General features: G+C 53.8%; 1 protein-coding gene across 1 annotated transcript in view; it reads right to left on the bottom strand.

Moving 5' to 3' along the window:
* Ablim2 (actin binding LIM protein family member 2) overlaps positions 1–27675 on the bottom strand; it is a 127412-nt gene that overhangs the window by 51750 nt on the left and 47987 nt on the right. The window contains exons 4-10 of the mRNA XM_059275756.1: positions 25020–25135; positions 21812–21938; positions 19479–19572; positions 10131–10218; positions 5823–5881; positions 2286–2342; positions 806–883 (exon numbers count right to left, since the gene is read on the bottom strand). Coding sequence (XP_059131739.1) covers positions 806–883; positions 2286–2342; positions 5823–5881; positions 10131–10218; positions 19479–19572; positions 21812–21938; positions 25020–25135 — 619 coding nt within the window. The remainder of the gene's footprint in view (positions 1–805; positions 884–2285; positions 2343–5822; positions 5882–10130; positions 10219–19478; positions 19573–21811; positions 21939–25019; positions 25136–27675) is intronic.

Genomic DNA, 27675 nt, shown 5'->3' with positions numbered 1-27675 from the left:
AGAACCTCATCTCCCTACCATGCTGCCAAAGATCCAAGGCCTGGCCAGTGTAGTGGAGGATAGAGGAAGTTACCTGCCCCTGTCACCTGCCTCCCCAGCACCCCCCAGTCCTGGGGCTTCTCTCACCACTAGGCTGCCCCTCACCCTGTGCCTCAGGACTCTTAATGACAAGCCTTGCCACTCACACAAAGCACTGTGACACCAATACCCTCCTGTCTGTAGCCTACCCTCAGAGGCAAGTGCTATGCATGGGTGCTCTTGTGTATGTACACACACACACACACACACACACACACACACACACACACACACACTCTCACGTATGCAGGCACTCACGCATGGACACACACACACAAACACACACACATACTTGTGCATTCCCAGGGCACTTCTCTTGGGGAGTTGGGCAGGAGCCTACTGTGCACACGCATAGGCCTGCACAGTGGCTTACAGGCCCACAACATTCTTCCTTCAGGTGGCCTTGGCTCACTCTAACTACAAACCAGCCATTCCCCTTCTGTAATATTATAACCACAGCTGTGCACTATAGTCTCTCTCTTATCAACAACCAGTTGGGGACAAATTCTTACGGGCTTTGCCCGGCCACACAGATGTGTCTGGGCCTGCCTCAGGCTTTGAGTCACTCTCCAACTCTGTACCCATTTCTTCCCCAAGGCAGTGCTGAGGGCCCAGCCTCACCCTTGGAGCCCCCAGTGACCATCCTTAACAGACTGTAGTCCCCACAGCCCTGGCCCAGTGATGACCCCACCACCACTCCGCGGCACTCTCCATGGCCCCCACTTACATAGATCACACGGCTTGGGGACCCTGACGTGCTGGATGCGGGCACAGAGACAATGCTCTCCGAGGAAGTCCTGGTTTCCTAGAACAGAGTGGTACAGGTTGACCTGGAGTGGCGCTGTTGGGAACCTTCTGGAGGCATCTCCAGGATGCGGGCAGGAATGCCCGGTGCGCTCAGCAGGTAGAATTTTAACCCTTTTGTGGGCCGAGAGAAGTCTCAGAACGAACACACAGGCTTGGGTAAACAACCAAAGGCTACAACAAACACAGCAGGCCACAAGTAAAGGGAGGTGAGGTGTCCACAACCTGAAAGCTCAGAATGCCCCAGGGGATGCTGGGGTGAGGTGATGTGTCTCTGAGGATGAAGGCAGGTGGGCATGTCTAGCAACCCCTTGATCTCCACGGCTTCCGGAACCTCTGCTACTCATTGATACTTAGCCCCTCTCCTCGGATGAGCTTTGGTCCTCCAGCCTCACCCTCCACTCTGCTGACCTGGCCCTCAGGCCCTTCTCAGCTTCTCCTTCCTCTCTGGCCTAGGCTCAGCTCTGTCAGGACCAGGTAATGTGTGATGTCACTTCCCATCCAGCCTCCTCCCAGTCTCTGCCGTTGACGGTGCACAGCCCCCTCACACAGCCCTCCTCCTGTGTGTCTCTGCACCGCACTGCTAGCTCTCCTTCCCCTCCCTCATACAGCCCTCCTGCACCTCTGACACCTGGCTTTCCCTCACAGGCAAGGCCCATGCACCTGACCACTCTACACCCCTTCTCCTGGCCCAGGGACCCCCATGCCCGTTCTCTCCCGCCTTCTACTTACATCATCTAAGAGGGACATATTTCCACCAGCTGCCACTGCCTCTCAGAAGAAAAGAGTTCTGCCTCCCCTGCCCTTGGCCTCACATCCTCCGCTGTAACACTACCACACCCCTGCCTCACTTTTCCTCAGGAGGCTCTTCCTTGCCTCTGGAATCTGCCATGTTCCTCCCCTGAGGCAGATGACATCTGTTAAGTTCCAAGTTGGTTTCTCTAAACTTCCTACGTTGAAGCCCTATCCCAGGACCCCAGAGTGTGACCCTGTGGAGATGGGGTCCTCACAGAGGTCACAAAGGTAAAATGGGTCACTGGGTGGATCTAAACCAATCTGCTTGGGGCCATCCTAAAAGGAGTTCAGAACATGAACATGAACACACACACACACACACACACACACACACACACACACACACACGGATAAGCATGTAAGAAAACAAGATGCTTCCACCAACTTCAAGCAGAGAGACCTCAGGAGGAGCCAGCCTGCCATCACCTCTGGCTTTGACCCCTGCCACAGGGAGGCAGGAGAGTGTTGAAGCCTCCAGGCTAGATGAACCAAGCCTGACCTGGAGGAGGCCTCCCCTCCTGAGCTCCTCCTAAACTCAGCAGGGCACCAGCAAGGACAGGCAGACGCCAGGACCAGACGTGCCACACAGGGCAGCAGGAGGCACAAACCTGTAAGGCACAGGGCAGGGTGCCCGGGCAGGGCTGGCTGCAAACAGAGCTGTGCATCTAGAAGGGAGAGAGGAGGGACGGCGTGAAGCTTGCTCTCCAGATCACTGCCATGCCCTCTGCAGGTCCTGGGCTCTGGACCCCTCAGCACTGAGCTCTGCCTCCCCTGGAACCCTCACTTCCTCAGCCCCTCAGTTGGGGACTACACTGACAGATGCCAACTCGGGGGGCCTGCCTGACCCCTGGGACCACAGCTTTCTGAGGTTGACGGGAATGGGATCACCTCACAGCACTGGCTGTCCAGACCTTAGCCACATACCTCAGAAGCGCTACATGCAGAGAAGGTGCTCCCCTTATGCCTGTAATTGAGGGCTTGCTCTTCTAGCACTAAGAGGGCAGGCGGTTACTGTGCTCCATCGACCCTGGATGATGTCTGCCTGTCCCCCTTCTCTGCAAAGTGGCAAAGTGCCCAGATAGGGGCCTGTTGTTCCTGGTATGCCCTGTGTGGCATTCAGAGCAAAGTCCCTTACTGGTCATGACAGGGGAATATCTGAGCCAGCCCCGCAGAGCAGGCAGAGATGACCATTCCCAGCTCTCTTTGTGCCCTGGACTCCAGCCACTCTGAGCAGAGAGGATGTGAGCCCTGCTTGTACTCAGTGCCCAGCTACGTGGGGGAGGGCAGAGGACAGAACCTGACTCACTGTCAGCAGAGGAGACGGGGAGAAGAGCTGAGGTGACTGTCACCAGGGTAAGGAGATGGGCACTATCCTGCCCCCTCTGCCACCCCTGACCTGAAGTCTGTTCCACAAAGACCCACAGTGAACTTCAGTGCCACCTTCTCCAGGGCCTTGTGGCCCTCACTGCCTTGTTCTCCAGGACCATGTGGCACGGCCTTGTTCCCACCCACTGAGATAAGAATGAGACCTGGCACTTGGAAGGAGTCCACACGCTTCATTCACTGCCCCCTCCCCAGTTCCAGATACAGAATTTCTAAACCACATGGTGGGTGTCGGGTGCTGTACAGGTTGCCATGATGCCAGTGGGCATTGGGTGGTGTGCTAAGGATGCCACGATGCCCATGGGTCTGGGTAGTCATGGCTGCATCTCCTGATGTCCACTGCACCTATTCCAGATGCTGAGGACCATGTAACCTGGGGTCCTTGTCCACACCATACTCCCTGCCTGGGTGGAGGAGGGACGGCTACAGGATTGGGGTGGCTTTCCAGACAGCAAGGAAGGCCCGTGTTTCTTCCTGCTGGCCTGGCCTTACATGGATAGACCAATCAGGAGCCAAGGTCTTAATGGAGAATGAGTCCCTGAGTGTCCTGGAGATGTCCAAGGACCCGCACCAAGGGGCACTTGTTATGCTGACTATTAAGCCCCCGACAGGGAAGCCATTTCTTGTTACTATGTAGAAAGGAGGTGCTGTCTCCACTCAGTGGCAGGTTTCAAGGGTCAATAACACAGGTGCCACCTCCATGCTGTGTTCCTCAGGGACAGGAGTCCTCTTAAGCCAACCAGGCCTGCCTAGCTTCACTTACTCAAGCGCTTCTCACATGGGGAGCAACAGAGGGCAGGAGTCTGTCTGTCCCCTCAAACCCCAGGCCAGACCAGACAGCAGCCAGTCCTGGGGAGCCCGGGCTCAAGACCAAGGAGGCAGCTGGTCTCAGGCTGCCCAGGCTCTGCTCCAAATGTTGGCTGAGGGACACAACCTTCATGCTAAACTACTTGCTTCAATAGCTGTACAGACCAGAGAGCCCTGGACGTTGAGCACTCCTGCACAGGCCCAGGAAAACAAGGCTGCCTTCTTCCCTGGTCTGGCAGCACCCATCCCTCAGGGCCTTCCATCTGGCCAGGAACCAGAGAAAATGAGGAAGGCTGTTGTCCCCTGCAGCTGGTGTGGGGCCTGGACCACCCTACCCGGTCCTTGAGCCTTACTGGGAGAAGCGGGGAGAGCAGAGAACCAGATCCCTTTCCTGGCTCTGTTCAGTCTCAGGTCAGGGGGCTTCCCTGAGCACATGCACATGTGAGGGGCCTCTGGGCACACCAGGCTCCCTCCTTCTGCTGAGCAGTTGGGGAGCACAGGGGACCCTGCAGATGAGATGGTGTCAGGCTCTATGGTCGCATCTCCACAGACCATGACCGAGCGGCAGATACACAGTTTGCAGAGAACCAGCCATTGGTGAAAACAGAGCATACAACGGGCTGTTGCTCACTGGCCTCCTCCTACCTGGAAAGCCACAGCAAAGACTTAATAGGATGCCAGTGCAATGAGGCAGAGTGATGCCGAGTCACAGGGGTGGGGGAGATGCGGGGGTGAGGGAGATGCGGGGGCGGGGTGCACAAGCTCCTTACAGCCAAAGGCGGGGCTGCTGAGAGGATCCTGCTAGCCACTGCCTCCCTGGTCTCTGTGTTCCTCCCTGCTGCCTGTCATCCCCCTGCTTCTGTTACAGCCTCACTTCCTCCTCCTTCTCCTTGGGCTCCTCCTCTTCCTCCTCCTCCGTCTCCTCCATCACTTCCTCCTCCTGTTTTTCTCCCTCCTCCTCCCACTCCTCTTCATTCTTCCCCTCCTCCTTCTGCTCTGCACCTTAACTACCCAAGAAAGAAGGTACCACCCTGGAAATCACTCCCGCTCGGCTCCCAGGACCTGGGTTCGAGCTCTGCACAGGCTCTAGCGCACCCTCTGAATGCTGTGCTTCCTTCCCATCCAGGGCGGCTATTGTCTCCCCATCTCTAAACCTGGTGCCTGGCACACAGCAGGGCATCTGTGGGGTTCAGAACCCATCCCTCCCTAGAGGGTGGCCTTTGCTCTCAGCTCCTGGGAGGCTGTCATATTTATCTCACCTCAGCAGCAGCTGTGTTCGGTGGGGGGGGGGGGGCTGGCCGCACCTGATCATCTCAGGATATGGGTGGCCAGGTTAGGAAGACCAACCTGTGCCCTAGGGCAAGAGCCTCGGGTTGCAGGGGAATCAGTTGACCTGGCATGTGGGCTCAGTGGGTCCCACTCCTCCGGTGCCAGAGCCCCAGTGAAGTCTCAAGTGCAGAGCTTGCCTGGTTGGCAGCGCTCCACACGCCCTGTCCAGCATCTGGGCAGGAGGGTGACATGCCCATCCCCACAGGGAAAAGACGGTGGAAGTTCTGCATTGGAACTTAAGGCGTGTTCTGACCATTCTGCCCTCAAGAGCTTGCCCTGTGGCAGGAAGACCAGCTATCAGTGAAGGTGTGGGAACTGTCAAGCCCAGGCACAATTAGGAGCCACACATGTTCTGATGGCCATAGGGACTATTTGGGTTCCCCAAACTGTCATGGCCATCTGCGTTCACTGACGGGACCAGGAAGTCGGCAAGGCTGGGCCATCTGGTGTCCTTAGGGCCCCGTTAGACCTGCATGATGGCTCATTGACCTGTCTGCTCCCCCACCTTGTGGCCCTCTGTCCCCTGAGCCTCTGAGGCCTGGCTGAGAAGCATGAGTAGCTGGCCTGCATCTCCCCCTCTACCCCGCCTGTGGGGAACACACCAGGAAGCCGCAAATGTCACCAACCTTGCTCTTATCTTCAGTCCTGGCTGCTTGTCGACATGCCGGGTGCCAGATAGAGGAGCCTGCGGACAGAGTCCCAAGAGGAAGAGGTCAAAGAGCAGTTCTGGCTGTGGCGTCCGTGCATGAATACCCGCTCAATGCCCTTCAAACACACCTTCTCTCTGTGACATTGAGACCCGAGCTCCTGAGCTTCGAGCAGCTTGGCTCCTGGGAGGCAATGACATGAGGAACGGGGAGAACTTCCCAGTGTGGGCCAGTTGCTTCTATGGACAGCAGCATGGGTTCCAGGGAGCCTGGGAACACTGCCCAGCCGAGGGTGGCCAGAGGGGTGCTCTCGGAGGCCACAGGCAGGAGTAGAAAAGAAGTTCTCATGGCCAGGACACCATGAAAGTCACAGCACCCACACTTGCCAGAGCTCTGGTCACAGGCATCAGCGACCAATCAGACACCATCTTCATGGAGAGTTGGTGTGGAGGCCAAACAGAAGGCCTTGGGGTGGTCAGAAATAGTGGGGTCCCACACAAGGCCCTGGCCATAGGCTTCATCTCCCCAGAGAGCATAAATAAGTGCCACTAGCCTGGTCAGACCCTCATTGCAGGGTGGAAAACCCATGCCTGAGAGGGCAGCCTGGACTCCATGTCCACAGAAAGCCCTGGAAGGTCTCACTGCAATGGTTGGACTGGCCCAGACTCATGAAGGGGATCTTTGTTTCCAGAGATGAGGACACCTTCATGTGAGCACGTGTCCCCAAGCCACTATCCCAGCGAGCCGTGCTTGGCATTAGCCGGCCCTCTGTCTATGGGCTTCATTGACATTGACATTGGCAAAGCCTCTGCAGATGGGCCTCCCATGAGGCATCCACAGCGGCTGGCCTGACTCTCAGGATCCCGCCTTGGGAACAACAGGCGACAGTGGGGACCAGTCTGACCCATCTGACATCATCCCCAGCCAGGGCTTGCCTCAGAAAAGGGAGGTCTGTCTGACACACAGGTTGGAATGCCTCTCTGTGGTTACTCAGCACTGATCTGTAGACCCAACACAACAGATGCAGCTGCTACCAGCTCTGTCCCCTGCCTAGCCCTGCTCAGCTGACCCCGGGACCCCAGGAGAAAGAGCAAGTTGCCAAGGAGATGAACTATCAACACAAGGCCATCCTCACTTGGCCCACTGATCATGTCCACCCTATTGCTGGTCCTCAGGCCCCTCCCCCCAACTCATCCCAGTGTCCCCTGGTCACGTGCTCTGGGATGAAGCCACGCCTCTCAAGCGGCCTGTTTCTGTCTCTCCTGTTAGCCCTGGGCAGGGGTTAAGGAGTGAGCTCTCTCCTCTTGCTGCATCCAGTCAGGTAAGGACCAGCTCACCAGGCCGAGCCAATCCTCTGTCACTTTCAGCTTGAATGTAGGCTCCTGACAGGGGCTCTGCCTTCCTATTCACCTATTCATCCTTCAGCCTCCAGCCTCTCACCATGGCCAAGTCAAGCCCTGCCCACACCTCCCTGCCCACACCTCTTCCAAGCAGTACTCCCAGCTTTCTGCTGCTGTGTCTGGGATATCTTGGCCTCACACTGGCTCCCTCTGGCTAACTGCTCTGGAGGGTGGGCCGGCCTGCCTCACCTGTCTGTCCCCAGCACTCACTTGGTGGGAAGTGGGAGACACAGGTCCTTGTTCCTTAATTAAATTCCAGTCTAGACTAGGCTGTGACCTCTGCTCCAGTCCTTGACCTCTGCTCCCCCTGTTTTTGGAACTCCCTAGCCCAGTTTTAGCCAGAATAATGCAAGTCAAGTCACTGAGAATCCTTCCCTCCAGGTGCCTGGCCACCCTTCCTGTCTTGTGGCATTCCTCACTCACCTCTGGTGTCTGAGCCTTGCCCTACTTTCGGTAAAGGACCCCACCCTAGACACATGTGCTGGTTAGTTTTCACTGTCAACTTGACACAGCCTAGAATCATCTGAGAAGAGTTTCACTTGAGGAGTTGGCTAGATCAGGTTGGTCTTAAATTTTAATTGATGTAAGATGACTCAGCCCATCATGGGCGACACCATTCCCTGGCTTTGTGCCCTGGACTGCATAAGAGCAGAAATGGCTAGCTGAGTACTAAGCAAGCAGGCAGCATGATCTCTCTCTGATCTTGACTATGGATGTGACTGGCTGCTTTAAATTCCTGCCTTGACTTCCCTGCAATAACGGCCCAACCTGGAATCATGAGCCATTAACCATTTCCTCCTCGATGCTGCTTTTTTTTTTTTTTTTTTAAGATTTATTTATTTATTATGTATACAGAAGAGGGTGCCAGATCTCATTACAGATGGTTGTGAGCCACCATGTGGGTGCTGGGAATTGAACTCAGGACCTCTGGAAGAGCAATCAGTGCTCTTAACCTCTGAGCCATCTCTCCAGCCCCCTCGATGCTGCTTTTGATCGGGATATTTTACCACAACATCAGAGATGAAACTAGGATTACATAGTTTCTCCCTTGAAATCAAAGGGTCAGAACAAGCTACCCCAACATATGACCAGGCAGCAGCATGTGACACCTGTGTCTTCTGTGGCAGAAGGATCACTTTGAGCTGATTACCTGGGGACCTGGAAAACTCAGAAATGATACAACAGAAAGGAGGCCACTCACCACAAGGGGAAAATCAGATCTGTATAGAGTTCTCCACATATAAGGGCACAACCTTCACCTGGCAGATGGGGAGACTGAATCACCGGGATCCCATCACTGGGGAGGTGCGATTAGCACCTGCAACAGAAAGACACACACACACACACACACACACACACACACACACACACACAAGGTCTCCTTCTTCCATTTGACATCTTCCTGACACTCTTTTTCTCATGGCTAAGAAAGTGGTATGTCAGCCAGAAATCAAAGTTGCCCTCTGAGATCTACCCTGGCTCTCCTGTGTGTGCAGGAGGGCCACTCATTCATACACTTCTTGCTGCCCTTTTATCCTTCACCCACCTTCCATCACAGGGGGCCCCACTAAGCTAGGAAGGGTGAAGAGAAAACTGTGTTTCCTCCCCTACCAGGACCATTGCCTCCTCGGCTCTGCTTTCAACCAATAGGAAGGAAATGAGGGAACACTGAATGCTACCATCGGAATTTAATAGCAGCCACGAACCTTGTCTGAAAGGCTCATCTAGGAAGAGAGGCTGTGAAGCCTGGCTTGGTCTCCAGCCCCAGGAGTCCCAAGGAGCCCTCTGTCCAATGAAGACAGTTGCCAAGGCTATGACTTCCGGCCAAGCTCTTGCACCAGGCCCAGACTGAACATCTTAACCCAATGACGTCATTCCCAGTAGAGTTTTCAGATGAAACCGTGCTGCCTCTTCGACTTTCTGAGAGACAGGACTGAAAGGGACTAGGCATAACCTCCCCTTTAGGCCTGTTAGGCTGGCAAGCCCCTAAGCACCTGTGTGACCTGGAGCTACCTTCAGTTGGTTGCTCTGTCTCCCATACTGCCTTGGGGGGAGTATGCCCTGGCAATACCATCACCTCTCTGCCCCTCCTGCCATCTGTGGCTCCCTTAGGTCTACACCACCATGTCCTCTGCTGCGCTGTGGGCCACTCATCCTATTTTAGGGAATGAAACATTGCATGATTCTAAAGTGAGACATGTAGCCACGACGGTGGCTAAGCTCCGTCACTGTCATTTTCCATTTTGACATGATTATTGTGAATTTATTTTATGGGTATTGGGTGAGGGCAAGTGTACCATGGCACATGTGTGAAGGTCAGAGGGCAACTTTGTAGAGTCAGTTCTCTCTTCCCACCTTTACTTGGGTTCCAGGAGTGGAACTCAGGTCATCATTTGGGCTGGAAGGGTCTCCAAGCATTGAGCCACCTCACTGGCCCTGTTAATACGATTTTTAATGGTGAGTGGGTGGGGTTCCAGTGAACACATTAGAAGGCTCTTTTCTCCCAATTTTCCTTTGCCAATGTTATGAAAGATGCTCCTTTCCACACACCAGGAAGGAAACCTGGTCTTGCTGCAATGTGACAAGGGGCACCACAGGCCAAGACTCAGGTGGGGCACAACTGAAAGTCTCTGAGTTCTCGCATGGGAATAAGGCCTGAGGGGCAGGGGTGGGACCTCATGGCCTGCTCTTTGGCAGCCTGATCTTGCTCATTCTGGTTCACTGACACCCTCAATGGTGATGCTGCTGAGTAGAGATGGCTATGTGTATGTGTGTGTGTGTGTGTGTGTGTGTGTGTGTGTGTGTGTGTGACAATGTCAGCTCCCAGCAGCACTATGACCAATTTCACCCCCAGCACAGAGAACAATAGGCACATTCAAATGCTTACCTTGCAGATACATCTCCTCTCCCTCTGAGAACATCTGGCCGCACCTGACGCATAGCGCGCATGAAGGGTGGTAGTGCTTCTCCCCGGCCTGGGGAAAACACAAAGCAGGTAAGTGTTACCACTGCAGTGGGTACCCACTAGGCCATAGCACTTGGGGCGGGGTGGGGCAGGGCAACTTCTCTGTGCACACATCTGGAAAAGCTGGACTGTGAGCACATCAAAGGCCCAGCAGCTACCAGGATCAAAGATGTGCATAAGTTAGACAGGGGACACCCAGGGCATCCAAGGCCAGTTCAAAGGTTGGGAGACCTAGCTCTGCCTGCCTTATCCTTGATCTCTGGAGACCAGATGTGCAGTGAACCACTCCTGGGTATGGCTGTGGACAGGTCAGTATCAAAGGAGGGTCTGGTCCCTTCACCTCTGCGTGTTCTGGGGGACAAGAGGTGGAAGCAAGGATCGGAGGGTGGGAGGAGGTAACATCATTTCTCTGGTGATGGGAACAGGGAGGGTAGTTTGGGGCTGTTTCGTTTTGTTTTTGTTTTTGTATCTCTGTCCTCCTCCACTCTCTCAATTGGCACTTTCTAGTTTAGTCATTCTTTAAAACTGTTAAATTAGATTACAAATTTTAATCCTAAAACAATAACTAGATTATACTATTGTAATTTCTGGCCTCTGGCTTACTTCTACATGGTGCCAAGAAAAAACCCTGAAGTGCTGTTTCCACCATCCCCAGCTGAGAATGCTGTTCCCAGGGTGTGGCAAGTGGGCCTGCAGCTGAATGTGAAAGATGAAGCCCGTGTCTCACAGCATCCTAAAACGGGAAGAGGCTCCACGCCCGCTTCTGAACTTGAATCTTAATTGGCACCTTCCTGAATAAGAAGGGGGGGCGCTAAGAGCACCTTACCTCATTCCCTACCTCTGCCTCTTCTCCCTTGAAAAAACTAGGCCAAGGCCCCTGCATACAGGAGGGAGAAATTAGAATCTTCCCCGTGTGGGACTTGCTGGCTGCTCTATCACTTTCTTCCTGGCTATCGACTCAGCCCCACCCGTGCTCATGTCTTGGGCCAAGGGATCCTCAAGGCCGAGAGGAGAGCCCCCATCTACGGTGGCTGACCCTAGCCCTGGCCCCTGTCCGTGTTAGCTCTGCCCACTGGGTTCCTCTGGACCTCCCAGCCTCACCAAATGGTCTTGTTTTCTCCCAAAGCCAACTCCTTCATAGGAGTCTTTCCGATGCCCCCTAATCTCATCCCTTCCGATCCATTCCTCACTGCTTGGTGAGTGTCCAGGATTTTTCCCCCCAGAACACACCGAGGTTTGCTGGCAGGGCTGGTGCCTGGGCTCTTCCAGGACTAAACTGCTTCATGGACAGTAGTTGCACCCAGTGCCAGCCTGAACGACAGGGTAAGGGTCCTGGTCATTTTGGTGATTATAATAGACAGCATAGAGAGTGGGCAGGGGAGTGCTGTGTTCTGAGTGCTGAGCAAAGGTTGAAAACCACTCTGTATTTTTAGAAAAGTCAACTGATTTCCAGAATTGATGTTCCCAGTTCATGACCTTCCTACTTTCCCCCTGCTCCCCACAAGTCCTCCCAGTAGCTCTGTGACAGCCCCAGGGTCAACAAGCCCTGTGTCCATTTGCGAACTTAAAGGGACATAGAACGCTGGTGGAAACAGTTTCTGAGACACTAGGTACAGGGCTGGAGAGATTGCTCAGTAGTTAAGAGAGCTTGCCGATCATCCAGGTGACCTGAGTTCGGTTCCCAGAACCCAAGTCGGACAGCTCACAATTACCTATAACTCCAGCTCCAGGTTATCCTATGTCCTCTTCAGGCATGCCACACATGTGACATACACAGAGATAGAAACACATTGAAGAGAGAGGGAGAGAGACAGACAGAGAGACAAGAGACTGGGTTTCCCCCCATAACAGTTGCTGCCATCCCTGTGACTTGCCACACAACACACACACACACACACACACACACGCACACGCGCACGCGCACGCGCACGCGCACGCGCACGCGCACGCGCACACACGCACACACACACACACACACACACACACACACACACAACTCAGTTCCACACATCCTAGGGGTTCAGTTCTGTGGCAGTCCTTTATATAATACACTGTGGGTGCAGTATAGCCTTCACTGTGGTAAGAGGCATGGCGGTGGAGGGGGACTTGAGCAAGGTCATTCGGTAGGCAGATGACAGAGGAAGCATAGAGATGCACAGAACATAGAGGATGCAGACAGTCTGAACAGTAAGGAAGAGAAGCCAGGCCCAGGTTTATCAGGGCCCAAATGAGAGGGACTCTAGACAGTGGTGACTGTCCTGTGATGACCAGAAAAAGTCCACAGAGGCTGGATGTGTTGTGGTCCTGGCTTGGGTGGTGGCTACCTGAGTGTGTCTGATTTGTGGAAGCGTGTCCAGGTGCACATGGCCACTCCTCTCTGCATGTCAGTGCATGCCATGGATACCCAAGTCCAAGAGTTCCATAAACAGACAGAAGACCTAACTACAAGATCCAAAACAGCACAACCATCAAGAGAAAAGCTCACTCAAAGCCCATGTTAGCCTGGATGGAGACTTAGATTGGACAGCCAAACCATAAGCAAACAGAAGGACAATCAGAAACCAGGCTTTGGCAAGACCCACCAAAAGCTCATGTTGATCAAAGGGCACTGGCAGAAAGCTAAGAAGACAAGCTGAAGAAGGGAAAAACAGCTTTGCAAGTCATAGACCCAGTAAGAGCACGGGATCCAGAATATGTAAAGAACTGTTGCCATTCAACAAGACACAGCCCAGACAAGAAAGGAACAGCATTTTTGCCTGTGGATGAGGCTGAGGAAGTGTCATTGAAAGCTCTCATCTTCTTGCTTTCAGGTCTAAATCAGGCTCCTAAAGAGCATGAACAGGTGGAAGCAAGCTCTTCTTGGAAAGCAGGGCTTTCAAACCATCTCTGGATGTCTGGGGAACCACAGAGAACACTCGCTGCCACAGGGCAGGAGGTGGATGAAGCCATGAATGCAGGGCCACGCAATGTGCACAAAAGAAGAGTGAACCCAAAGACAGCTGAGAGAAGATTCTCAAAGACTAGGTGCCTACTTACCTGTGAAAGATCTTTCCTTCTATGACCACAGCCAAGGACACCTCTGCTACCTCTGTCGTTACAGCTGTCTGTCCCGCCATTGCCCCTGACCTGTCTGCCATCACCTTGCCCACCACCAAGCACAGCCACGGGGAGATTACTTTGCCCAGCTAGGGAAAGCAAAGTGGTTGGAATGGTAACGGGCAGTAGGGGAAAGAACAGCATTGCTCATCACCTCTGAGGACCACGACTCTGAGAATAAGGTGGCCGCTCAGAAATGCCACGCGGTGAGTGGCCGCCTTGAGAGTGGCAGCCACACTGAGAAGTTGAGAAACTTGAGAAGTGAACCCTGAGATGGCCAGTGCTTCCTGCAGGGTCATATGGTTCTGGAAACTCTGGCAGTGGTGGTGGAGGCAGCCTGGGTGACAATGACAGTCTTGGTCATGGAGGAAACTTCAGTGACCATAGCGTTGGTGGATACGGTGGCAGTGTTGTTGGCTCTAATGAGTTTGGTAATGGCGATGGTTATAGGGGAGGCAGTCCTGGTTACTCTGGAGAAGGCAGAGGCTATGGTAGTGGTGGGTGGGGCTATGACAGCTTTAACAATGGGGGACAGGGAGGAAGCTCTGTGACGGAGGCAGTGCGACGCGTCCATCCGTAGGATGCTGCGTGGCTGTAGAAAGGAGGAGGTACCCACAGCGTGGACAGCCTGTGAACACTGAAGGAGAGGAAGCCAGCCATGTGAGGTCAGCAGTGTGACTCAGAAACATCTAGAACAGGCAAATCCACAGAGGCAGCCAGGGGCCAGAGGTGACCCTGCCTGTGTGGAAGGTTCCTTTTGGAGGATGGGAAGGCTTGGAACCAGTGAGCAGAGGTTTGGACAATGGCTGAAGATGCCTGAGATGCCTTGGAGTGTGTGTGTTTTAGCAAATTCTCAGTGGTTCACTGTACCACTTGGGCTCCCTCTGCATCTGGAAGAGGTCGGTCCCTGATGGTATTCTTGTGACTGTCCATGTGTCAAGCAATGCATTCAGGGCTTTCTATGTATCCATGTCCATTGTCTGTGTAGGCATTGTCATCCACACCCACTGCTCAGATGAGGAACCTGAAGCCCGGGGAAGCCAGAAGACCTACCCAAGGCCTGAGGACTCGTAGGGCAGAGCCACGGCTTTAGCCAGCTTGGCAGGCTTCCAGCCTGGAGCAGATACCACTCCCCAGAATGTGCCATAGCCTTGGGGCAGGCAGACTGGCTGTGGCTGAGCCCCTGCTGGTTCTGGGACTCCCAATTCCCTGTACCCCCATTGTCTGTGTGGTCAGTTCCTACACCTGGTGGTGCCACAGGGTAATGGTGCAGGGGAGGTGGTCACAGAGTACCTACTCGGTGGGTGCCTCTTCTCATATTGTCATGGCGCATGCCTGACTCACTACAGAGCCCCACACCGAAGTCTGAGCCTCAGGTGAGCCAGTGCCCCCTAGCACCACCCCTCCCCCAGTGACCACACATCTTGACTGCATGGGGACAAGCATCCTCAGCCTCACAGCTAGGAGAGACCACTGTTCTCATTCTTGCTGGGGACCACTCATCTGCAAAGCATGGCAGACAGCAGCTGAGCCACGTTTCAAGGATTCTCTGTGTTCTAGAACAATTCATCTGTGAGGGAGACATAAAGTGGGAAGCCTGAGTCCCAGGTATCTTAGAAGACACCATTTGGCTGTGGAGCCCACTGAGGGGAGTCGCCTGCCTCCACCTCTGAATACTGGAATTCCAGGTGGGTGCCACCATGCCAGGTTTGCAAATTCCCTGTGAATGTCCAAGACTGAATCCAGATGCTTAAAGTCCTGGTTGCCATGGTGCAATGAGGAAATGAAATTTACAAGACAGAGCCAGGACCCAGAGCAGTCACCAGGCAGTGAGTGCCAGGAGTGCCTGATGGCTGCAGCTGCACGGAGTCCCCAGGGCTCTTCCACCTGAGACCCTGGGGGAACCACTTGTTCCCAAAAGAAGAGCCAAGTTAGTGCATGCCCAGAAAAGCCCCAGAGGTCTGGAGTCCCTGCCCAGACTCTGGCTCTGTCCCTGTGCTCATCCCCCTTAACAATCCCAGCTCCTCACTTCTCAGGATCTGTTATTGACATACTAGGCCCCCTGGGTGCCCCTGTCCCCACCTCCCCTCTTGATCCTCACTGTCAGCTCCACTTAGAAAGTCATCTTGGGAAACTGTACCATCTACCCATACAACCACCCTTAAGGCCCACCCAGGGATGCATCCATGAAAGGTACTCTGAGGGGAGCACAGGCCCACAGCCAAGCATAAGTACTCCCTGGGGACAGAGATTTGGAGCCAAACACATGTGGGAACAGCTGAGGCCCCCAGCCTACAGTGGTATACACACTCATGCCTGTATCCGTATGTGTGTTTGTGTGCCTATTCGTGTTGTCCATATGTACATATATGTCTCTGTGTCTGTGCGCTTGTATGTGACATGCTGTGTGTCTGTGTGTCTCTGGGTATTGTATCCATGTGTAAGTCTGTGGGTTGCCTCTGTGTACGTGTGAATGTGAGTGTGTGTATATGTGTGTGTATGATGTGTGTGTGTGTAGGTGAGATGCAAAAATATCATTTCTAAATATTGAATAGTTTAGGTGTCAGCATTCGCTAGGAGCGATTTTATTGTTTATTTTACATAAGCCTCTTGAATACACTTTTGAAATAAGCACACTGGTTTTAGAGGCTTAAGATGCTGTCTTCGTTGCTATCTTCAGCTTTCAAATGCTCCCAACTCTTTGAAAACACAGTTTTTCCTCTGACAGTAGTAAAGAGCAGAGCGCATGCATGCGAAGTGGCAAGCAAAGTGCCCGTGGGAATACAGAAGCGGGCAGCTGAAAGGAACATCCCATCATGTCAGGAGATGTGTATGGAAGCAGAAGTGTTTGTGTGGGCCCCTGACCCAGGGCAAAGCAGCCCGGGCAGCCTCCTTTCCTGCGGAAGCTCCCATCATCCTCCGTGGCAGGGACTCAGTTACCTCCTTTGTGTGGAGCCAGCCCCCAGCTCACAGTGGGACACAGGGAGTCCCATGGGAACTAATACCAGAATGGAGAAGGAAAGGAAAGAGGGATGGAAGGAGGGAAGAAGGAAGGAATTAATTAGTGAGCTTCATGTTACCATGGAAATAGCCATGGGTATAAAACCACACTGAAAGTGGGGTCCAAACCATGGTGCGTGCCATCAGGTGAACCAAGTTACACCCCCATACCATGCTCACCCCCACCTTTGCAGAGAGAAGAAATAGGGCTTATAAAATGGCTAGCTAAGGACTAGGCTCCGGCCACTGCCAGGGACACACGCTCCTTCCACATCTCTCTCCTACACCGAGCTCCAAAGGACTCCCTGAGGACGTGCCTCCGGAATCCTCCGGCAAACTGCAGCTCTCTGCGTGTTGACCCCAGCCACTCAGGTGTGAGCTCTGCCTCATCGCCCACAGGCCGCCTCTGCTCTCATCTGTCCATGTCTGCTAACGCCCCTCCTGGACCCTATAGGTCCCCAGGGAGCAGGCTCCTCGGGACTGCTGTCCGCAAGTGACAGAGGACAAGCAGAGGGAGGAGTACCCTCCATCGCCAGAAACGCACATTCCCCAGGCAGCACTGTTGGCTCCAAGAGCTTAAGATGGCACTGTGCCTACCTCACACAGTCACAGCCCAAATGAGGCTGTTGTGGGGGAGCACAGGAGGCTCCCACTTGGGCCTCACAGAGAGGACAGCTGGGGGCTGAAAATGGTCTCAGGGGCCAGAGGGACTGCAGGGACCTCCAGCAGCCCGCCCACCTGGCTCAGCACAGCTCCTGCCAGCTCAGCCAGGCTTCCTACCTGCACAGGGTCTGTCCCCAGCCCTTCTCAGTGCACGAGCCTGGACCGCCTGCCCTGAGGTGTCACCCTCGCTCTCAGCCAGCCTCCGTAATCTTGTCCTTTTTCTCTTTCTTCCAATAAGTCACTTGTTCCTGCCGCCGCTCCCCGAGAGCCCAGTGTCACCAGCCGGGCGCCAGGCTGCCTGGCCCAGCTTCAGGCAAGTGCCACTGCAGCGCTGCTGCTCCCTTCTGCAGAGCTGACTGTCTCCACCCGCAGCAGCTCCCACCTCACACCCGCCAGGAGGCTGCTCAGAGCTGTGCAGAGCCCGCAGCATAATAACTCAGCCATGCCACCTCCAGTCACCACCACCGCCACCGCCACCACCACCGCCACCACCACCGCAGCACACTCGCCCCCAGAAAAAGCAAAACCAAAAGTGTGCAACTCCCTGGGAAGCCGATTCCCCTCCACTGTAGGCTGTAGAGGAAAACTAGGACTGTCCAGATCCTGTCAGCTAGGAGAGCCCCTTTCCACAGTACACCAACAGTGTTTCATAGCACCTAGTCTCGACTTCTGCACTTGGCTCAGAGATACAACAGGGATGCTCACTCTACAGATGTGGGTCATGTGCTTGCCTTGCTCTCACCATGCACGAGGGACACCAATGGCCTCACAAAGATGTCCCTCCCATGCGTTGTCCTGGGGCAACTCAGAGCTGAGGTATGGGACATGGGACATGCCCTAGCGTGAAGCAAACCTCACCAACTCTCTCCAAGCCCAGCTCTCAGCACTGGGCCATGTCTGCCCACCTAGGCCAGCTGTTCTAGGTGAGGGTCTGCTGGGCTCTGCTCTGAAGTGGACCAGGTTCCCAAACTGTGCTTTTAGTAGCCACAGCAATGGCAGAGGCGGATCCCAGATGCACCCACATCAGCCCACAAGGTCACAACTTGGTGAGACAAGATTAGGTTACCATGCCACCCAAGGTCTGCTCTCTGGCAGAGGTCAGGAGATTTAGGGCAGCCTTTGTTCACATGAGGCTCTGCTGGGGGATTCCCCACACCTGGCTGAGCCCTAAAGGCGTCTTCAAAGACAGACGGACAGCTGTGTGGTCAGCCAGGTGCATAGGTACCAGGAGATCAGGGAGAGGTAGGAGCCCCAGGTCCAAAGAGAAGACAGGGATGGTTTCCTGAGCTTGAGGTCTTCGGTGGGAGGGCAGAGTGCAGGCTTCAGTGTGCTATGGGGAGGGACCCTCAGAGTCAGGGAGGCCAGGTGAGCTGTCTAGGGAAGCAAAACCACACAGCTGTCACAGTTGCCGCCATCCCAGGGGCTGATGCTGGCAGATGCTCTTTTTAATAAGAGCCACTTAAGTTGCTTTAAAAGCTCCTGGGGCACATAGCACTCTGGAGCAGGAGGAAGGAGAATCGGGAGTTCAAGGTCAGCCTCAACCATGCAAGAAATTCAAGGCCAGCCTTGGGTTACATGAGACCCTGATTAAAAAAAAATAAAATAAAAAATAATGATAACAAAAGCCATTGAGGGTGAACTCTTGTTCAGGAAGAGAAACAGGGGAGGATCCTGGGCAGAGTGAAACTCCAGCAACAGTGTGTGTGTGGCGGGGGGGACAACAGGGTGAGGGTAGACGGGGTTGGGGCCGGGCTTCCGTGGGATGGGACAGGCTGGTCTTTTGTCCTAATCCAGGATTGGCCTGTATGAATACCAGCTATGCTCCCCACACAGGACAAGACTCACAGGACGTAAAGGAAACAAAAGTCCCAATATTCCTGCATGACCCACTCAAACAACATGAAGACCCCAGTGCATAAGCAAAGCTTATGAAAAAGACGGAGCAGCCAGCCTGCCTCAGGTCCGGGGAAAGGCTGAGCCTTCCCAGAGCCAGGTCGGCAAAGGCTGAGGTAGGAGAGAGCCAGAAGACCCTACTGAAAAGCAGACCATTTACAGTGACTGCCACAAACTGTGCAAGCATTTGCAGTTTTGACCCAGCATCCATGTTTCTGTGGACTTCATCTGAAGGGAGAGTATGGAGATTACTAGTACGAACGGAGCCTTGGGAAACGATGTTCACTGTAGTCTTACTTACCACAGTAAATCAGAGTATGCCATGCCTAACAAGAGGGCCAGTCTAGCACATCCCAGGTCCCACGTGAGGAGATGTGGGACCCATGTTGACCCATGCTTACACCCGAGTGAGCTCTGAGTATCAGGCTATGGAAAAGAAGTGGGTCACAAGAGATCACACACAGTGTGGCGCCATCAGCATGAACTCTGTGTGGAGAGGGAAAGGCTTGCAGTGTGCTAAGCGTTCTGGGCACAGGAAGGGACAGCTAGAGGATCCGGGGCTCTTTTTGAGATGACTCAGCTCTCAGAAAGTGCAAGCCCTGGCCACAGGCTTCTCACCTCCAGCACGCGGCCCGTGATGTACTTCTCACAGCCATCGCAGCGGATGCCGAACTTGGTGTGGTAATCAGCCTCACAGTAGGGCAGCCCATCCCTGCAGTGAGACAGGCAGTCAGGAGGGCATGGGGCCACCCACCTGGCCCCCAACACGAAACAAAACTCTTAAGAGGACCCTCTCTCAACATGGAGACAGGGCAGCTCCCTCCTTCTCCGAGGGGCAATTCTAGACAGGCAGCATTCATTGACCACCCACTTCACAGACTGTTCCGGAAGCCGTGCTCAGGAGAGTGGCCAGCTCGGTTCCATGTTAAACGGGCTAGCCCTCAGCCCAGCATCGTGGGAAGACAATGCAGACAGGATATTCTCCCAACTTACCCATCCCTTTTCCTGGGCCCTGTGAGCCTAGCAATACAATGAAGAGCCACGAAGGTAGGGAGAGAGGGCTGAGGGAAGGGAAGGCTCGGGGAGGCACGAGGTTGCAGGAGGGACCTCTATCACCCCACTCAAGATGGGAAAGGGTTGCTGGGAGGAGACGTGCAAACAGCCTTGGACTTAAATGCCATCAAGTACGTGGCTTAAACGTCACTGAACCTCAGCCCCTCCCACAGTAAAACAGGAGAAATGAGAGTGAGGTCTTCATAGGGGGTGTGTGGGACTGCCTTACGAAAGCACTTAGTGCCCAAGACCACTGGTGTTGCTAGCTGTGGTGGTCTTCAACCACAGGCCACAGCTCAACAGGAGTTAGTGTGGAGGGGACAGGAGGGTGGACACCTACCGCTATAAAGCATTCCCACTGGAGCTGCAGCTACTGTGAACTCTACCTAGATTTCCACAGCCATGACAGGCAGGCATACTCGGGCTGTTGGGGTTTAGACTGAGTGCCACGTTCCTTCCCTTAATTCCTCTCAAGGCCTCAGGATAAGTGCCCCAGGGCCGGGTGCCCCTCTGTGACTGTCCTCCACTGACCTCAGCTCCCAGAGGTGCCTCCCAGAAGGAGAGAGGATGCAGGCCTGGAGACCCCACAAGCCCATCTATCGACAGCAAACCCAGGAAGTTCTTAGTTTCCATCTCCATGGCAACACCAATGTGATCTCCCCCTCAGTTCTGGGATGGCTCTGGAGGCTGCTAAGTAACATGCTGGTGTGGGTGAGCCACCAACGCCCTGTGTGGGGTGGCACCTGATGGGGGGGGCAACACTGCCATTTTCTTCAGGGTCCCGCACACCAGGCTCTGTCCGCCTGAGTCACTCCCCACAGTATGACTGTGATGGAGGGTGGGGGACCCAGACCTCACAGACTCATCCATCTGAGTGGAAGCCCACTTTGGCTTGGGGACATCATTTTAGACAATGTTTCATTTTGTGATCAGTGGGTCACATGGTATTCTATTCAGGAACACAGAGAGATCCCTGGTACTCTCTATTCAGTCCCCTGGGTGACAGGGTGTACTGTCAACCTGGGTGCCAGCATGAGCATATTGGCCTCTAGGATATGTGTATGCATGTATGGGTGTGCACGTATATGCATGCATGTGTGCATTGTGTGCACATGTGTATATGTATTGCATACATGTGTGTGTACATGCATGTGTGCATGCATATGTGTACACACACTCCACTCTATGCAATCTTACCAGGAGTCCTTTTTTCGCCTGATCAATCCCTACTTGGATTCCAATTTTGGAACATGGAGGAGGACATTCCTGTGCTAGGGGGCACTCTTTCAATCACCACCCACTTCACTTTACCTGCACTTCCTGCCTCACCTCCCTGATCCCAGGGTTAATATACATCCCAGCTCAAGACATGATTCCACAGTCTCTGGCAAATGCTGTCTCCTCCCCAGGCAGGCTCAACCCCTTAACCGCATGCTGGAGTAGCACTGAGCCGATGGGTAGGGGATATCCCAAAGTCTATCTCTGCAGATCAGAGTAGGTGCCTGTAGGCTCCCATGCTCCCATGGGGACAGCCAGCCACATGAGTCCTTGCAGCTAGCATCTATCAGCTGGTATGTGCTCCACAGGGCATCCAGTGCCAGGAATGTGCAGGCACCAAGCAGGTGGCAACATCCTGGAACAGAGAGGCGGGTGTTTTATGAAGTCACAGCTGGCAGCCCCCATTCCTCTGCTTCTAGCCACAAGCCAGAGCTGGAGACTGCAACGCACTTCAGCAGGGCTGCTAGGAAGGGAGAGGAAGGCTGCGGGGACCAGAGCAAGTCCTGGCCCTTGTTCTTTACCCAGCAGCAGGACTAGTCGGCCCACCAGGACCGGACCCGCTGCCCCACCTGCAGCGGTGGGCAAGGCCTTCCTGGGTTGGCTCTGCCTGCCACACTCACTTGCTGATGTACTCCGCATTGAGGAGCTTCCCACAAGTCTTGCACTTGAAGCAGCCCAGGTGCCAGTGCTTGTCCAAAGCCACCAGGGCCTGGCCATTCTTGATTTCTAAGCCGCAGCCCCCACAACCTGGAACAGAGAACAAACAGACACCTTCACCGTGGGCCTAGGGGCCTCCTACTGCAGGGCCCAGCAACCCCACCAGGGGCACTCAATCCCTCAGACTCTCAGGCCCCACAGAATCACCCAGGGCAGCCCTAGAGGAGAAGGACAGACACAGTGGTGTGCTAAAAGGACACTGTCTCACAGTTAAAGGGAGCCCTTGCACAGCCCGTCGTGAGGCTTGATCCTGTGTGTGAGGAGCATTAACATTATGCAGCCTGAGCTGGAGACTGGGAAAACAAAGTTGGAGATGAAGCCAGCCTTCTAAAAGATTGGATCCACCATGGTGCAGAACCATACACTCACACCACGGTGTGCTGGGTCTAAGCTGGCCTAGGGTTGGGGGCAGCCTGCTTGATCAGGTGCATTGGCAGTTCCTGGTACAAGAACTTCCCACTCTTTGCTGAAGGCAGAATGTTGAACTTACACATAATATGGCATCTCACCAGAGGGACATGACCTCCCTGGAGAGGTCTGAGCCCAGCCCTTCCTGCCATCCTACTGCTGGCCATACAGTCCCACCTGCCTGGGTTCCCCTCCTGGAGAGGTGAGTCCCAGCATCCACCTCCACTCCCTGCTCCCACATCTCACCTGCTGGGAGCCCCCTCCTGGGGATTCTCTTCGATCCACATATCCCCAACTCCTCCTCTGCTTATGAGGCCCCAGCATTTGGAATTCCATTCCCCCTCTGCTCTCTGTTCTGAGCCCTAGTCAGCTAGTGCCTATCCCAGGCCCAGACATCTTCTTCTGCATCTACCCTGCCCATCTGTGCTTTCTCTCTCTGAACCCCACCTCCACCCCTGCCACGAGGACCAGCATTCTTCATTGCAGGGCAGTATCCTGGTCTGAGGCCCTGTCAGGCTCCCCAGATGCCTCTTCCCTCCCACCTGTGCCCACCCTGCCCCATGCTGCTGAGGACCCTGGCCCTACTTTGCTGAGCCAGCTGGTCCCTCCACACAGGGAACTGCTACACCAGGGTCCTTGTCACTCACTGAAGGATGTGTGGGCTCTCAGCAAAGCGCAACAGGCAGGGGGTGTCAGGTGAGCATACAGGGGTAACTGTGGGGACGTGTGCATCACGCTTGCATGTATCTGTGCAAGGATGTGTAGGTATTTTTTTATTTTTTTATTTATTATTATTATTGGTTATTTGAGACAGGGTTTCTCTGTGTAGCCGTGGCTGTCCTGGAACTCAGCCTGGCCTTGAACTCAGAGATCCACTTGCCTCTGCCTTCTGGGTGCTGGGATTAAAGACGTGTGCCACCACCACCCGGCTTATGTATGGTATATTGTGTGCTATGTGCAGCCTCTGTGGGCACAACTGCCTCTTAGTCTCTAAGGCTGGGAACCAGGATGCCTGGGACACTGAAGTCTTGTCTCAGAAGAGGACAGCCTTTGCACTTCTGTACACACCTCCCACAGGCTTAATGCTCCTTTGACTAGTGCTGTTTGTAGCACACAAATACCGAGTGAACAGTCATCACACTGTACTCACTGGGAATAATGACAAGGAAGATGTCTGCACATGCTCAGTACAGACACAGTTTGGGGCTGTGCTTGTTGACACAGGGTAGCCCACACCGGACTCAAACTCACTATGTAGTTGAAGATAACTTTGAACTCTTGATCTTCCTACCTCCAGCCTGCAAGTGCTGGGATTATAGAGACACTCAATTGTGCAGCATTTTATATGGTGCTGGGCCACATTTGGTGAGCACCATGCCCGTGGCTCCCAGGCAAAGGCGATTTGTTCCTAGAGGACTTTTAACAAGATCTGGAGGGGTTGGGGATTTAGCTCAGTGGTAGAGCGCTTGCCTAGCAAGCACAAGGCCCTGGGTTCGGTCCTCAGCTCTGGAGGAAAAAAAAAAAGATCTGGAGACCCTTTTGATGGCTCCAATGGGGGCAGGCCTCTGTGAATGCAATGTGGGATTGGGGGAGACGCTAAGCCTCCTGCCTAGCTCTATATAGATGCCACCCCAGAGAAAAATGGTCCCAAGTGCCCATAGTGCTGGCACTGAGCAGCTTCTCTGATAATGGCTGGCCTGTGGGTGATACCACACCAGACTGCTAGGAAGGCCAGAAGTCATGCCTCCTGCAGAGGCCAAAGAGGCAACCTCCAGGTGAGGCTCCTGAGGCCCAGGCACTAACTGCCTCCCACCTGCTACACGACCACTGGCAAGTCACTTGTGAATACCAAGGAAAGGGCAATGTTCTTGTGGGCTAATAATAGTTCTGATCCCACAGAGAGCAAATCCAAGCACAGGTCCCGGGCATGAAGGTTGTACCTCACGAGTGAGTAAAGGCAGGTACAGATGACATCTACCAGAGAGGCTGGCTCTAACAACTACTCCCATGGCCGGAGCTGGGGCTGCTGCAGAGGTCCGAGGCATGTCTGCCACTCTGTTACCACCAGCCCACCTGGAACTCCAGAGTAGGGAGTGGAGGACTGTCTGGGTTCCTCTGCCTGGGCTCAGCAGGAGGATCCTGTGGCTCTGGGCTACCATGAAGTCGCTCTCAACAACCTCCCCCATCCCTGTCCCGGCAAGGAGTGTTGTCATGGGAACACAGGGCTCACTGTCAATGCCTCCGGTGCCCTGGCAGCCCTGCATGGCTCTGCCAGCGGCAGAGCAGTACTGTGACAGCTATGGCCTATCTGCCAGTCACAGGACATCCTTAGTGGTCCATGAGAGACCCACAGGGGTTCCTGGAGATGTCTGTCTCCTGCCCTGCACACTGCATATGGCTCTGCCACCAAGGTGGACCTGGTCTTGTGCTGACACCAAAAGGGAAGGACAGAGAGGATACCGGGAAGGCTTCCTGGAGGAGGAGGCCTGGAACTGGGTGACAGCAGAAGACATGTGGAATGGAAAAGCCCAGGTGGCTGTGATGGGCATAGCCTATGCAAAAGACTTAGTAGCAGGAACAGGGAGATTCCTCACTGGGTCCCCAGTGTTCAGTGCTCTGTCACTGTGCTGGTCCCACAATGCCAGGCTCGGTCACCCCAGCTTGCAGCAGCACCCACCCTTACAGAGGCACAGCCGCACTTACTCCGGAGGCCCTGGGCCAGGTGAGCACTGCTGCCCAGTGTCGTGGGCGGGGAACACTTCTGGCACATACACTCCTTCCCATTGAAGGTCACGCGGTCCCCAGGAGGAAAGGGCAGCCTGAAATGAGAGGGGACATCCTGTCAGCCACCTCTGGCCCTTCTCTCCTGCTGTCACTCCAGGGCATGGCTCCCGACTCAGCAGACGGTCCTCTTTCTGGGGGACCAAGAACCTACAGACACTAGACTGGTCCCAGGTCCCAGGCTTGTTGGCTGATCCTGCAACCTTTCTTGGCCCTTGGCTGACCCACATCCCCTGCAGCTCATGGACGCCTGTACTTGCTGCCTGCCAGTGCTGTGGTCTGAAAGCTACCATGTCTTAACACGATGCAACTCCCCAGGCAAGGGGAACTTTAGGATGGAGTGGGGGTCCCTGACGGTCTCTAATATGCTGAGTCATACTCCAGCTGTGCAACTTGGAATACATTACTCAGTCCCTCTGTGTTCCCACTTCTCACCTGCCAGAGAAGACTAGCGACATGCGTCACTGGCTTGCCATCCGTTCAGACATCCCTTGTGGAACATGCTAGCCTGGACTCCAGGGCTGTGAATGCCCAGTGGCCATTCCCCTACAAGCTCACATGACTTAATGGAGACACAGTCTAGAAAATGCACTCAGTATAATCAGTGCCATTGCGCCATGGAACACCCGGCCAGTGCAAAATGCCCCTGTGGCTCTCTCCACTGCCCCACTTCCCATATCCCAGACAACAGAGCCCTGTGAGTATTTTGTTCAGTACCACACTGCCATGACCTGCCCACGTTGCTGCTCCTCATGTCGTCAGTTTGTTCTTTTTCAGGGCTGAGTATTACTCCATTGGATCTGTTAAAAAGGCATCCATCTGGGTCGTTCACACTTGGAATTAATGACACCTGCATCATGGGACTTCCTTTCCCAAAGTGGAATTCTTGGTCACCTACTATGTGATTCTGTCTCCAAGGAAACTGTATCACTTCATGTCTCCTTGCTTCATGGCCTTGCTAGAATAGCCCTTGCTATTACCCACCGTATGTTGTATCTGTGCCAGCAGGTACAGCTGGCATTTCACAATTGTTTTGGGGGATGTCTCCAGTAGCTGATGGTGTAGATATAAGTGTGTTTTCTGTGTCTTTTGATCATTTTGTACGTTCTGTGGTGAAGCATCTCTTCAACCCTTTTGCTCGTGTTGGGTATTTCCTTTGGATTGTAGTTCTCTACATAGCTGGTCAGTATTGGTTACTTCCTTGTTGCTATGACAAAATGCCCGATGAGAAACATCTTAAGAGGAAAGGTTTATCTCCTTCTGCTTTAGATTTTATGTTTTTGTCTGTTCTGACACAGAACTTCAGTCTGTAGCCGAGGCTAGCCTCCTGTCTCAAGCTCCTCAGAGCTGGGATCGCATGTCCGGCTGCTTTGAGATTCTGTTGATATCTTTTGACATTACTTCTCTCCAGCCTGAGAAACCATCACTCTGTCACAGCACAGGCCTGCTGGGGCCAAAGCCACTCAGCGCTTGGGTGTCCGATGAAGATTTTGTCTTCGTCTCTTCTTATGGTGCCTGTTTATCGATGCTCACGATTCTCACGCCTTGATGTATAACCCAGCGAACGTAGCGTATCCAGAGTTGTGAAACCATCACCATAATCGATTTCAGAAGATTTCAATCACCATTTTAGTGCCATTTTCATCAACGAGGTCAACTCTGGGTCAAGTTAATCATCCTGCAGAGTGGCCTTGGGCTGAGCCTTGGGCCTTTTTCAGAAGAATTTTTACTAAGTACAACACTGTTTGGTGGATTTTATTTTCCTTTTGGTGCTTACAGACCTCTTCTTACTGTTTCCCAGCATGCATAGCTCCTGGTGGAGGTCTGAGCTCATCCATGCTCCTCCACAGACACAGTATTGTGTTTGTTTGTTTGTTTGTTTTTTTTTTGGGGGGGGAAAGGGGTCTGTTGTGGTAGTTGTATTTTTCCTGATGTTTTTATATATTTTTTTTTGTGTTTTTGCAAATCTTTAGCAGTGTGGCTGAGAACACGTCAGTGAGTTCTCAACGGGGTGGGACACAAGGTTGACTGTGAATACCTGGGCACTCTCCTTTCAGGGTCACTGAGATTTGGGGGCTGTAGGCCTCTAGAGTTCATAAAATCTAGACAATTTTCAACCATTATTTCAAAAGGATTGGTTTTTGTCTTCCTTATCCACACAAGCAGGCAGGCAGACAGACAGACAGACAGACAGACCAATGGAGAGGCCGACAGTGGCTCTACATCCACACCCCTGTGTGCCAGTGTGGAAGCGTCTACTGCCGTCTTCTTCTCCACTCATTTCTTGCTTGTGCCTGATCGCTTCAGGAGCTGCATGTCTGGATTCTAAATGGCCAGTGGTTTCTTTCTGTACCTCCATAGCTCCTCCACTTCTGGACAGGGTCTCCTTTAAACAGCGACAGAGTGGACATGCCTGTCCCCACAGCCGTGTCTGCTGATGTCAACCCTGGTGGTCTCCACTAAGCTCTCTTCATGTCTGTGCTGTTGTCTCATCCGGGGCCTACACTTCTGCGGAAATACTGCATGTCGTAGGCTTTATGCAGTTGGATGCAGGGTTCTCACACCTTCCTGGAAGGAG

This window comes from Peromyscus eremicus, chromosome 10 (assembly GCF_949786415.1).
Source record: "Peromyscus eremicus chromosome 10, PerEre_H2_v1, whole genome shotgun sequence".
Lineage (NCBI taxonomy): Eukaryota > Metazoa > Chordata > Mammalia > Rodentia > Cricetidae > Peromyscus > Peromyscus eremicus.
Note: the sequence above shows the minus strand (reverse complement) of the source record. Positions and strands in the feature narration are given on the sequence as shown.